This window comes from Crotalus tigris, unplaced genomic scaffold (assembly GCF_016545835.1).
Source record: "Crotalus tigris isolate CLP2741 ecotype Arizona unplaced genomic scaffold, ASM1654583v1 scf7180000018590.67127310178:1205815, whole genome shotgun sequence".
Classification (NCBI taxonomy): domain Eukaryota; kingdom Metazoa; phylum Chordata; class Lepidosauria; order Squamata; family Viperidae; genus Crotalus; species Crotalus tigris.
Genome location: NW_024097092.1, coordinates 697,680 through 710,863, shown reverse-complemented (window position 1 = coordinate 710,863; position 13,184 = coordinate 697,680). Strand labels below are relative to the sequence as shown.

The 13,184-nt window shown below is 46.6% G+C and overlaps 1 protein-coding gene across 2 annotated transcripts in view; it reads left to right on the top strand.

Annotated features, from left to right (window-relative positions):
* The window catches only part of PAX7 (paired box 7), a 184,232-nt gene that overhangs the window by 72,562 nt on the left and 98,486 nt on the right, over nt 1-13,184 (top strand). Inside the window, exon 5 of one of the 2 annotated variants that reach the window (XM_039355065.1) lies at nt 9,190-10,242. In XM_039355065.1, the coding sequence (XP_039210999.1) occupies nt 10,224-10,242 (19 nt within the window). In that variant the 5' untranslated portion in view covers nt 9,190-10,223. Of the gene's footprint in view, nt 1-8,944; nt 10,243-13,184 lie in introns of those variants that run through there. The other variant, XM_039355066.1, reaches the window with a different exon arrangement.

Below are 13,184 nucleotides of genomic sequence, written 5' to 3'. Positions count from 1 at the left end.
CTATTCTATGCTATGCTATGCTATGCTATGCTACATTAGGCAAGAAAAACCAAATGCGCAGGTATAATATAGGTGATACCTGGCTCAGTAGTAGCAATTGTGAGAGGGATCTCAGAGTCCTAGTGGACAATCACTTAAATATGAGCCAGCCATGTGCTGCAGCTGCCAAAAAAGCCCACACAGTGCTGGGCTGCATTAACAGAGGGATAGAATCAAGATCACATGAAGTGTTAATACCACTTTACAAGGCCTTGGTAAAGCCACACTTGGAATGCTGCATCCAGTTTTGGTCACCACGATGTAAAACAGATGTTGAGACTCTAGAAAGAGTACAGAGAAGAGCAACAAAGATGATCAGGGGACTGGAGGCTAAAACATTGCTGGAATTGGGTATGTCTAGTTTAATGAAGGACGAGGGGGACAGGATAGCCATGTTCCAGTATCTCAGGGGCTGCCCCAAAGAAGAGGGAGTCAAGCTCTTCTCCAAAGCGCCTGAAGGCAGGACAAGAAGCAATGGATGGAAACTAAATCAAGGAGAGAAGCAAGCTAGAACTAAGGAGAAACTTCCTGACAGTTAAAACAATTAGTCAGTGGAACAACCTGCCTCCAGAAGCGGTGAATGCTCCAACACTGGAAATTTTTAAGAAGAGACTGGACAGCCATTTGTCCGGAATGGTATAGGGTTTCCTCCCTGGGCAGGGGGTTGGACTAGATGACCTCCAAGGTCCCTTCCAACTTATTATTATTATTATTACTATTATTATTATCCCCAATGTTAAGGAACGATAAAAAATGTTCTTTGGAAAAAGGCCACGTGTAGGAGGAAACCTAAAGGAGAATAAATTGTGTAACAGTTGTAAAGCTGTTACACAACTTATTCCGGAGGAGTCGAATGTGCAAATTGGATGGAGAACCACCCCAAAACGATTTGCATTCTTTGAGGGAGAAGACCACCGATATCTGAGGAGAGAAAGGTCTTCTGTCAAAGCAGCCACCTGGAAGCTCCAGATGGTATAGAGGAGGGGGGGGGAAGGACCCCTAAGTGTGTCGTTCTGGATCCATTTGCGAAGGGTGTTCATGTGGTGGGAAGGATCCTTGACTCCATTGACACAAAAAGGTCAAGTGAGAAGAGAGGATGAAATTTGATTACCATCTTGTGACCATTGTCTGAAGCCCAGTCAGGGCATGTGGGGAGAGAGAGGGGGGGGGGGAGAGGGAGAGAAACAGAGAAAAGGCCAAAATGACATTTCATGATAAATCTGGTCCTGAAGGGGAGCCAGAGAAAAAAAACACCAGCTCGTGGTCATCCAACTGCATCCAATTTGCTGCCCAACGTGGGTTAAGAACCTCACCACAAGCTTTGGAAACTCTACTCGTCTCCTCCAGCTGGCCTTTGTGCGTCAGAACTTATCTTGCCATCTAGAAGATATTTGAAGACGGGGCAGACAGACAGGGCTTCTCTTTGCTCCGCTGGCACTCTGTGGGATGGTGTTGTTGACTCTTTCTTTTGCCACGAAGTTCAGAAGATTGTCAGTTTCCGGCTGATGGACAACCAAGGCAAATTAAGATTTTAAAGAGTGCTTTCCATTATCCGCCTGAAAGTTCTGGATGGGGGGGGGGGTGCCAGCCCAACCTCTGAGAAAATGACAACCAAAAGAAAAGAATTCAGAAAATAAATGGAATCTTTCGCGTTATCGCCATTAACCAGGGGGCAACGATGGGGGAAAGGGGTGTGCTTCCATTCCTACACCACTAGAGGGCAGCAAAGGACCACATTTGGTGGATTTTGGAGCTAGAAAAACAGGATTTCCAGCTGCAATAAAGTTGGTTTAAAGCAGTGGTTCTCAACCTTTTCAATGCCGCGACCCCCAACCGGTCGTAAGTCGAGGACTACTCAACGGGTGCAGCACCGTTTGCAGACTGGGATTTTTGGCAGGTTCAGCAGGGCAGAGACAGCCTGGACAAGAGAGTCTATTCTATTGGTTTTCAAAAGCCAATAGAATAAAAGGGAGTAGCACAGCTAAGGAAAAGGGGGGGAAAAATGGCGGACTGCATTGTTTGGCGACCCCCATGAAATAGTCATTCGACCCCAAATGGGGTCCCGACCCCCAGGTGGAGAACCACTGATTTAAAGCAATGTTTCTCAATCTTGGCAATTTGAAGGTTTGTGAACTTCAACTCCCAGAATTCCCAGCCTTCATAGCTGGCTGGGGAATTCTGGGAGTTGAAGTCCACACATCTTCAAACTGCCAAAGTTAAGAAACACTGGGTTAAAGATTCCAAGGCAATAAAGTTGATTTTAACTTTGGGGGACACAACAGGCAATCAGTTTTCCAACTTCCGAAGCGAAGGAAATCCTTTTGCACACACTGTATGGGCCTCGGCTGGAATGTGTTGCGAAGGGTCAGCAGGGGCTTTTGCTGGAGGGCACACAACTTTTGCAAATCACAGTAATTTGAAAAATCACCGTGCAGGGTGCTGCTTACCAGCCTCCTTTAAAAAGGGGGATTATTTACGTGGTTTGTGCTTGGAGCCCTCTTTTTAAGACGACACCGCCCTAGCCATCTCTGAAATTCCACTGGATCCTTTCGAATCAAACTTTTGTTAGCCTTGCCTCTTTCCCACATGACTTGGAGGGAAGCTGGAAGGATTATCTGAGATTTCTCTGCCTCTCCGCTGGTGAGCCAGTCCCCGCTGTGGGAAGAAAGCTCCATAAAACATTTACAAAAGGGGCCTCTTCAACATGGCCACACCTGTTCCTGCCACTCTGGTTGAGTTATCATCCTGGACAGTTTTGAGAGGCCGTTAATTCCCAATTCTTCTCAGAAGAGGGGCTGGTTGCAGCAAAAATGGGGCGGAAAAGAGAAAAAGACCCTTTAGGACCCAACGGGGCTGTAGCATCACAGGACGAATCCACGGGAGGGGGGATGCCTCTGGAGATCCTCAGTCCTTCCCTTCCCCACCATCCAGTCAGAGCGGAAGAAGCTTCTTGGATGAGAAGCGAAACATCTTCAAAGAAAAACAGGGAAATTCAGTTGCTGCTTGAAAAAGCCCCTTTGGGACAACCATGGCCTGGATGATGGAGAATCTCCATAGACATTGAGCCATGCACTTTGGGATGAACGCCCTTCAAACAGTGTGGGAGTGTGAACAGATTTCCAGAACATATTGCAAACTCCAGGAACCATTTGCGCTTCAGTTGGAGATGCAGACAACACAGACTCATCCCCAACAGTCTGCGCCCGTCTTCAACCATGAAAGGACCCAGGGCAGAAAACATCCTCAGCCAAAAAGGCTTCACACCCATTTGCACCGCTCAGGTGACCCTGAGGACACAGGTAAACCTCCAAGTGGCCTCAAGGACTCTCTAAAAACAGGGGTCTTCCAACTTGGCCCTTTTAGGACTTGTGGACTTCAACTCCCAGAATTCCTCAGCCAGGCACACTGGCTGAGGAATTCTGGGAGTTGAAGTCCACAAGTCCTTGAAGGGCCAAGTTTGAAGACCACTGAGCTAGAACATAAAGAGTTGGAAGGGACACCTTGGGGGTCATCTAGCCCAACCCCCTGCTCAAGCAAGAGAGTCTATACCAGGGGCATGCCTGGCTGAGGAATTCTGGGAGTTGAAGTCCACAAGTCCTAAAAGGGCCACATTTGAAGACCCCGGCTCTAAAAAGATGCAAATGACCAGCTGTCTGCAAGGAGTATCAATCCTTCCATTCCCCCACCATCCGGTCAGAGCTGAAGAAGCTTCTTGGAGGAGAAGCGAAACGTCTTCAAAGGAGAAACAAGGAAGTCCAGTTGCCTCCTGGGGGGAAAAAAGCATCTTTGGGATATTCAGCTTCCCCTTCTTCAGTCTCTTGTTTCCCAACTTTTTGTGAAGAAAAAGCCAATTCTTGAAGGACTTTGTAACCAACAGCTTTTAGCTCTATCACGAATCATCTTCCTTTCCATTTCCATTTCTGATCAAGAAATGGAGATTAAGATTCCCTGGGCTGGTGGGAGCCCCTCAGATGCTTGAAGATAGCTCTCTGATGGCCCTCAAGGAATCAAGCAGAAGGACTATCAAAATCTCCGTCCCTTGGGAACAATACTTTTACTCTTTGGCCACTGGGGGGCAGCACCTCCCTTTAGGAAGCATCTTGCCTGCCTTAGCCTAAAAACCTTTAGTTTTTTTCCTACCTGCTTTTTGAAGGAATTTCTCTCCCTTTTAATGTTGTGATGCCCATTTGCAAGAGATGGGCGAAATTTCACCTTTGGCACCCTTTGTATAGGGTCTTGCCCTGGTATTTCTGTAATAATAATAATAATAATAATAATAATAATAGAAGAAGAAGAAGAAGAAGAAGAAGAAGAAGAAGAAGAAGAAGAAGAAGAAGAAGAAGAAGAAGAAGAAGAAGAAGAAGAAGAAGAAGAAGAAGAAGAAGAAGAAGAAGAAGAAGAAGAAGAAGAAGAAGAAGAAGAAGAAGAAGAAGAAGAAGAAGAAGAAGAAGAAGAAGAAGAAGAAGAAGAAGGTACATCAGATGGTTGAAGAAGAAAAAATGGCTTTGGAAGAATATCTGAAGAACAATGATGAAGATGCACTGAAATTAGTATATCAGGAAGGCTTACTAACTACTGGAGTGACCAAACAGGCCTACAAGAAAGACCAAACGAAGAACAGAATAGAGGCATGGGAAGACAAAGCACTACATGGCCAGTACATTAAAAAATATAGCTGGGAAAGCTGATAATAACAAGACCTGGCAATGGTTAAGAGCAGGAAAATTGAAGAAAGAGACCGAGGGACTAATCCTGGCTGCACAAGACCAAGCCTTAAGGACAAATGCATATAAAGTCAAAATTGAGAAGACAGCAACAGACAGTAAGTGCCGCCTATGCAAAGAAGCTGAAGAAACAGTGGACCACCTGATAAGCTGTTGTAAGAAGATCGCACAGACTGACTACAAGCAGCGGCATGACAAAGTAGCAACAATGGTGCATTGGAAGATCTGCAAAAAATATCATTTGTCTGTAAGCAAAAACTGGTGGGATCATAAAATAGAGAAAGTCATAGAAAATGACAAAATTAAACTGCTCTGGGATTTCAGAATTCAAACAGACAAGCACTTGCAACATAACACTCCAGACTTAACAATTGTCGATAAGAAAGACAAAAAAGTCTGGATAGTGGACGTGGCAGTGCCTGGAGATAGCAGAATAGAAGAGAAAGAACTGGAGAAGATAACAACATACAAAGACCTACAAATAGAAATAGAAAGACTGTGGCAAAAGCAAGCAAGGGTAGTACCAATAGTCATAGGCTCCTTGGGTGCAATCCCAAAACAACTGGAGCACCACTTGAACACAATTGGCATTGACAAATTCGCTAGTAGTCAATTGCAAAAGGCGGCCTTATTAGGAACTGCTTCCATCCTGCGACGATACCTGTAATAACATCAAACATCCACATCTGCCTATCCCAGGTCCTGGGTAAGGACTCGATAGGTAGACAAAATGCCAAATCCAGTCTGAACATCTGGCTGACTGTGCGATGATTGATAATAATAATAGTTGGAAGGGACCTTGGAGGTCATCTAGTCCAACCTCCTGCTCAGGCAGGGAATGAAATTTAACAGAAATGAAATATCAGATTGCAAGCGAAGAGCCAAACTATCATCTAGACTTACAGGCTGGAGAGTTTTAGGGATGCTTCAAAATTTGGATCTTCCTGTATTCAACCATAAATACAGATTTGTTTTTCCTGGCTGGCTAATGGTGGTTTAACTTTTTTCCACGCTGAGAATGATTAACAGAATAACAGAATTGGAAGGGTCCTTGGAGGCCATTTAGTCCAACCCGCTCTCAAACAGGACACTCCAGACCAACGGCCATCCAGTCTCCTTTAGAATTTTGACCGATGCAGATGAATTTAGTTTGATTACTTGTGCAAGAAGTAACCCAGGGGTGCAAAATGGGAAGAATTTAAGATTTCTCCAAAAAGAAATCTTACGAATTCATCCTTGTGAATTAAGAAAATGGGAGCTTTTTAAACCACTTGAGAAGCTGCTTATCCCCAAACCACCTCGCTGATCTGAAAATAATTCCTCATTTTTTTCAACTTTGCCACTCTGGGGTCTGCAAAGGGAGGAGGGGAGAACTGACGGGGGGGGGGGGGAGATGAGCAGAAATATTATCCAAGGACAGTCCTTTCCAAATTACAGTGCCCGGGAAACGGATAATCTGGCGGTTTCAAATTCAATTATCCCTGGACATAAAGGGACCAGATTTTTCAGGGTGTTGATTAAAACTCTCCTTGTTCCGGCAAATGAAAGTCTCTCTGGTTTATCCCCTTATTTTCTCTGCTCGGTCTTCAAAGGGAGGGCTGGGCTGGAAATGGTGGGGCAGGCAGGGTCCCTGGGAAGTCAATTGCCCTTCCATTGTTATTCAGGGGAGATTCACAGCTGGAGGTTCAAAGTGCAGGGGTAGATAGGTGTGCCTGAAAGCAGGGTGGGGAGGGGGAGTCATAATCCAGGATGAGCAGAAAATGAGGACCTGGGCTGGTCCTTCCTAATTAGTGTCTTTGGGAAAAAGAATTAAATTGGGAACCCCTTGGGTTTCTCAATTAGATTGGTAGAAGCAAGGAAGCGGGGGCCAAGAAATTGGAAGTTCTCCCTATGGGGTACCCTCAAGATGGGGCGGGGAGGGGCTTCCCCCTCACTCTCAGCCAGGGAAGGAGGAGAAAAGCCGAAGGGAATGTGGACATAAGGAAGATGCTGAGACTCTGGAAAGGGTGCAGAGAAGAGCAACAAAGATGATTAGGGGACTGGAGGCTAAAACATATGAAGAACAGTTGCAGGAATTGGGGATGTCTAGTTTAATGAAAAGAAGGACTAGGGGAGACCTGATAGCAGCGTTCCAGTATCTCAGGGGCTGCCCCAAAGAAGAGGGAGTCAAACTATTCTCCAAAGCTCCTGAAGGCAGGACAAGAAGCAACGGATGGAAACTAACCAAGGAGAGAAGCAACCTAGAACTAAGGAGAAACTTTCTGACAGTGAGGACAATTAACCAGTGGAACAGCTTGCCACCAGAAGTTGTGGGTGCTCCATCACTGGAGGTTTTTAAGAAGAGACTGGACAGCCCGTTGTCTGAGATGGTATAGGGTCTCCTACCTGAGCAGGGGGCTGGACTAGATGACCTCCAAAGTTATTCTGTTAATCTGCTCATGTGACTGAACAGCTTTTGGTTAAAAGCATTGCACGGACATTGAGACAGGCAGAACACAAAAATTTTCCTTTTTGGATATTTAGGTATCATTTCTAGGCAGGGGAAGAGATTCAGAAGCTCACCAAGTGTGGGCAACCCTGTGTCATGCATAACTTTGGGGGACACCCACACACATATCACAAAAAATGCACATTTTAAGGTAGATGGAAGCATGGAAGGTACCAGGTTTTAGCTGTCTTTCCTCAACTTCTGTTCTTTTCAGAGTTGAAGAAAAGTGTGAAATATTTCTCTCCCCCCCCAAAAAAATGATTGGAGTCTGATCTCGTTGCACAGCAACAGTTTGTTGTAGATCTCTCTCCATTGCTTTCTTTCTTCCCCTCCCTCAAATTTCCAATCCGCTGTCATCAAAAGCCAATGCTGACCTGCAGAACTTAAGCATGGTGTCAGAAGACATTCGACATTTCGTTTTATTAATAAAGGGATATTGCAGCAAAAGAGTTCAGTTTCAATTGGCAACACGTGTACTGTTTCTTGAAAAAGAAAAAAGGGAGGGAGGGAAGAGAAAGAAAGAAAGAAAGAAAGGGAAGGAAAGAAAGAGGAAGGAAAAGAAAGAAAGAAAGAAAGAAAGAAAGAAAGAAAGAAAGAAAGAAAGAAAGAAAGGAAAGGTAGACAGGAAGGCAGAAAAGAGAGAGAGAGATAGATAGATAGATAGATAGATAGATAGATAGATAGATAGATAGATAGATAAAAAAGGCAGGCAGAAAGGATAGATAGATAGATAGATAGATAGATAGATAGATAGATAGATAGATAGATAGATAGATGAAAAAAGAAAAAGAAAGGAAAGAAAGAAAAAGAAAAGGCAGGCAGAAAAGAAAGATAGGTAGATGAAAAAAGAAAAAGAAAGGAAAGAGAAAGAAAGAAAAAGAAAAGGCAGGCAGAAAGGAAAGGTAGGTAGGTAGATAGATAGATAGATAGATAGATAGATAGATAGATAGATAGATAGATAGATAGATAGAGAAGATGGATGGATGGATAGATAGATAGATAGATAGATAGATAGATAGATAGATAGATAGATAGATAGATGGATAGATAGATGGATAGATGAAAGAAAAAGAAAGAAAGAGAGAACACTGAGCAAAGAATCAGGAGAGAGGTTTCCTGGCACTGGTGCTCATAAGTACCAGAAACAAATTTTAAGAACATTCTCCAGAAGGACGGGGTTTGTTTGTATGCAAAACAGGACGTTTTGGGCTAAATCTCTGTTAGAGAGAGGATTTGGATGAGTTTGTTTTCAAGACAGTAATTTACAGGAAAGAGAAAGGAAAATCAATCTTGTCCTGGCTCTGTTGATTTGTGCAGCAGCTTAAAGTGACCTCTCATGATTCTAGTCCCTAATGGGAAAGGTCCTTCTTAAAATACACCTGAAAAATGTATTAACTTGTCTTCTTTTTTCTTTCCCTTTCCTAAACATTTGCTGTTTAGGAAAGATGAAAGCGTCTCTAGCCTAAAATGGGGGACCAGGGTTGTCCTCTGAAGACACAAGAGAGTGAAGGGTATAATAAGACAGTGATGGAGCAGAGAAGGTGCAGGCAAAAAATGCTTTTGTGCAGGTTTTTTGATCTCCCTGAATTTCCCGAAAGAATTAATTTCATTTCCCACAGCGAAGGAATGAAAGCCCCCCCCCCTCAAAAAAATCCCTAAAATAAAATAAAACTGAGAACTGAGTTCAGGTGAATAAAATTTAAAAGAGAAATAAAGCCTTGATATTTAAATTGGTGGGGGAAATTCCTCTATAACCAGAAAAAGAGCCTATTTTAATCTAATAAAACGCATTCGTGTGGACTACAAAAAGTTCTTGGAAAACGTGTTTTTAATATACCTGCGAGGATCCAAATCTGGGTGTTTTTTTTTTAAATTTATTTGGTTAGTGCACTGCCATAAAATAACTGCCTTTGTCTTTATCTTCCTCCTTTTTTTCAGATGAAACACCCAGAGGTGGGAAAATGTGCCGCTGGGAAAGATGGGAATTGTAGTCCAGCTTGCCTAGAGAGCACCACAGAGGACAAGGGTGAAGAGGAAAGCCGATACATGCTGGCACGTTAGCACTACCCCTGGCCGGAGGGTGGTATTACAGTTGTCCACTTCAGAGGAATCCTGTGGCACTCCAGCTATCACTCAACATCCCTGTAAAGTGCAAGGTTATTGTGCAAATCCTTAAAAGAGACAGCCACCTGAGCTGAGTTCAAATTACAGATAGTCCTTAACTTAGGACCACGATTGGGAACCAATTGTTAAGTGGGTCATCCTATGACTGCAGACAATTTTACCGCCTTTATGGCCAAGGACGGTAAGAGAATCACGTGGTCCTTAAGAAAACCCCATCCTCCATTGCATGCTTGCTGACTCTGGGATACGACAACAAATACAGCAAATTGCAATCCAGTGACCGCAGGGATGCTGTGACAGTTGTAAGTACGAGGACCCATCGTAAGTTCTCCTTTCAGTTCCATTGTAAGTCCAAACAATTGCTAACTAATTGGTCGTAAGCCGAGGGCTTCTTGTAGTCAACACGGAGCACCAGAAATGTTTCTGTCAAGCGCGCCATATTTGAAGGAAGACTTTTTTGGGTTACCCCTATCAATGGGGTGGCCACTGTTTTGGGGCACCCCATCACTGCCACTGGGGTCCCCGATTGCAGGACAGGTTCCAGTTTGTAGAAGACACCCCAGGTGAGCCTTTAAAGGAGATGGTAGAAGTTGGTTGATGGGTAGAAGGTGAGACTCATGTCAAGAGACCATCAGATCTGAGATGACTTAAGACAGTTTTGGGTGCAGTGTTGGGAAAAAGAGCACCCCAACTTCCCTGTCCGGAGAAGACTTAATGGGGACCTTCCATGTCTTGAAGCTTCCAACCTTCGCTCGGTCTATTTGGCCAACATCCAAGATGGAGGGTGCTGAGACGATGCTGAGAACCCATCTCTACTCCACCTGTTGTCAAAGGAAGCCACGGGAAGGATGTCCTCTTTCCACCCAGGTGAGCCAAAAACCTAGAGGACATCTCCTAGAGGTTGGTAGGGGTGGGATTTCATCTGTGGTTCTCCTAGAAATGAACAGGTGAGGAAACCATGGAAACAAGGGGAAGGAGGTCACCTTAAAGGGTCTTCCTACCTACCAAAAAAGTAAAAGCTTTGGAGCCACCCATGGCTGATCTTCTAGAGAAGGGAAACTCCTCTGGTTCTGCTGAGCCTCTGAGGATGCTCCTCTGCATCCCTAAGAAATCTACAACATCTCCCATGCTCCCCTCCTCTCCCTTCCCCGATTTAATTGGTTTGATGAAAAGAAAAAAAGATCCTTAGCTCAAAGGTTTGAAGATATGAATTTTCATCCCTCGCAAACCTGGAAGACTTTGTGCAAGCAGCCTCCACATTCTTTAACCCAACTGTCTTGACATCCTAGGGCAGTGGTTCTCAACCTTTTTAATGCCGCGACCCCCAACCAGTCGTAAGTCGAGGACTACTCAACTGGTGCAGCACCGTTTGCAGAAGGGGACTTTTGGCGGGCTCAGCAGGGCAGAGACAGCCTGGACAATTCCTATTGGCTTTGGAAAGCCAATAGAATTAGACTCTATTCAAGAGAGTCTATTCTATTGGCTTTCCAAAGCCAATAAAATAAAAGGGAGTAGCACAGCCAAGGAAAAGGGGAAAAAATGGCAGACTGCGTTGTTTGGCGACCCCCGTGAAATGGTCGTTCGACCCCAAATGGGGTCCCGACCCACAGGTTGAGAACCACTGTTCTGGGGGAAATGAAATCAGGTTTCCAACAGAAGTGGGTTTGTTGCTTTGACTAGTTTCCAACGGGAGAGGACTGTGTTGTGGTGCAGAAGAAGAAGACCTGTCCTCAATGCGTGTCTTTCATCCCATCCATACTTGGAGGACTCTTGAAATTGGTTGAGTTGGGCAAACTCAACTTCTGAGAGACGTTTGCATGATTCGTTTGACGGTGTGAACCCAGAAGTGGAAGGGCTGATGTAGGCTCTCGGATAAAATTCATTGCGTGAAGGCAAGCCCCCCCCCTTCACTTAAGTGAGCCCCCTCCCCCCAAGGAGATGGGTTGGAGCTGAAGATACCATCTTCCAGTTGACGTTCTCCAACTTTGCAAACTTCAGGTAAATAGGCACAAGATTGCAGTGGTGGGCTTCTCACTGTTTAAACTTAGAAGAAGGGGGGGGGAGAAAGAAACTCGGGCCCCTCCAGACCCCTGCCTCCTCTGGGGGGGAGGGGTTTGGCCCTTTTGAAGCACCCCAGATCTTTAGAAGGTTGCACCCCCTCCGCACCCCCTCCTCACTTTTTCCCACCTCCTCAATTCTGGAAAGGAGAGGAAATTGAGGAGCATCCCAGCAGCCCTAGCACACACACCCCCCACACACAAACACTCACCTTCGGTGAAATCCTGAGACCCCCACCCAGCTCTAAAGACTCCCCCCTCCCCTTTCCATTCTTTAACCGATTCTCCCAAATGGTGTCATAACAATATAGGGTCTGGATAGGCGGCTGTTTTTTCTCTCTCTCTCTTGCAGGTAGAAAAATGTGTGGCTCGGTCAGACTTGGGGAGGGCAAGGGGGGGGCTGATCTTGTACGTTGGGTTGTTTGAAAGGTGGGTTGTGCAGTTGTGCGTGCCAGGAATCCCCTTGTGTTGTGTGCAGCGTGTTGAGTCTCCTGCAACGCAGCTATCCAAAAATCGGATGTATTGTCTTGAGGCTTGCTTTTACTGCAGGGGGAATTTGTGTCTTACGGAGGTGTGGGTGGGGTTGCGACTGCAGCTCCCATCCTCCTGCTCAACCCGGGCAGCAGGGGCTGATGGGAAAGGGAGTGGGGTGCAGAGGGCAGAAGCTCAGCCCTTCTTTTCTATGGAGAAAGAATCTTGAGTTCCAATCCAATTTCTGGAAAATGGGACGTGGGGGGGGAAAACGATTCTTGCTGGGACCCGCAGCAGCTGGTGGGGGCAAGTGTTGCTGTGCTTTTCAAGAATCAAGTCTGGGCTATGCGGGCTGGGGAACATGGGGCCGAGGGTCGTCCGCAAAGCGGAAAAGCTGCCAGACCCGTGGGGGGGGGTCTCTTTTGCTGCCCCCATCTTCCTCCCTTGCTCTGCTCACCTTTCGTTCCTGCCTTAAAAGCCTCTAGTCCTCTTCCAAATATATTTGCCAGGGAGGGAGGGAGGGTCGGAATCACCACCCACCCACCCACCCTGGTTTTCGTAGGAAGGCATCACATTTTTGAGGCGGTGGGCGCCACGTTTGGAAACCTGTAGCAGGCAAGGCAAAAGGCGGCGGTTTTTTAAAAAAAACAACACATTTTTTTTAAAAAAATCCTCCTTCAGCCTCTTCTCCGCCGCTCTCCCAAGGCCGTTTTGGATTTTTTTTGGGGGGGGGGGGAGATCCATCCTGGGAATTGTCCGGGCCAAGAGGGGCCACCGAGGACCCCCATTGGGCTTCTTTCGTTGCCTCTCCCCCCATCACCAAGCGGTCAGGGTCAGGTTGAAACGGAGGGGTCGGGGGCTCGGTGGGGTGGGGGGGCGAGCGTCCAGAAAGGCTGAGCCCCGCTTCTCCCCCCCCTCCCCCGGAGTTCTGCGCTGCGCTGGATGGGCGCGAGCGGGGCTAGGCGGGGGGCTCCGGGGATCGGTCGGTGAGACTTCGGGAAAGCGCCCGCGGGCAGCCCCCCCCTCCCCGACCGCTCCCCAGTTGCCTCTGGTCCTCTTCCTGTGGGGAGGAAGGGGTCTTGCCCGACCAGGAGGAGACTGCGGGGAGACGCCCCCCCCTCGTGGAACCGAGCCCTTAGGGGTCCCGCCGTCCTAGGCCGTGGGGCTTCCCTGGGGAAGGGAACCTGTCGCCGCAGGTGGGCTTTAATCAGCCAGACACCCCGCCGCCCCCCAAAGCCCCAACGACCCCTAAGGCTGCGCGCCCCCCCTCCCCCCACCCCT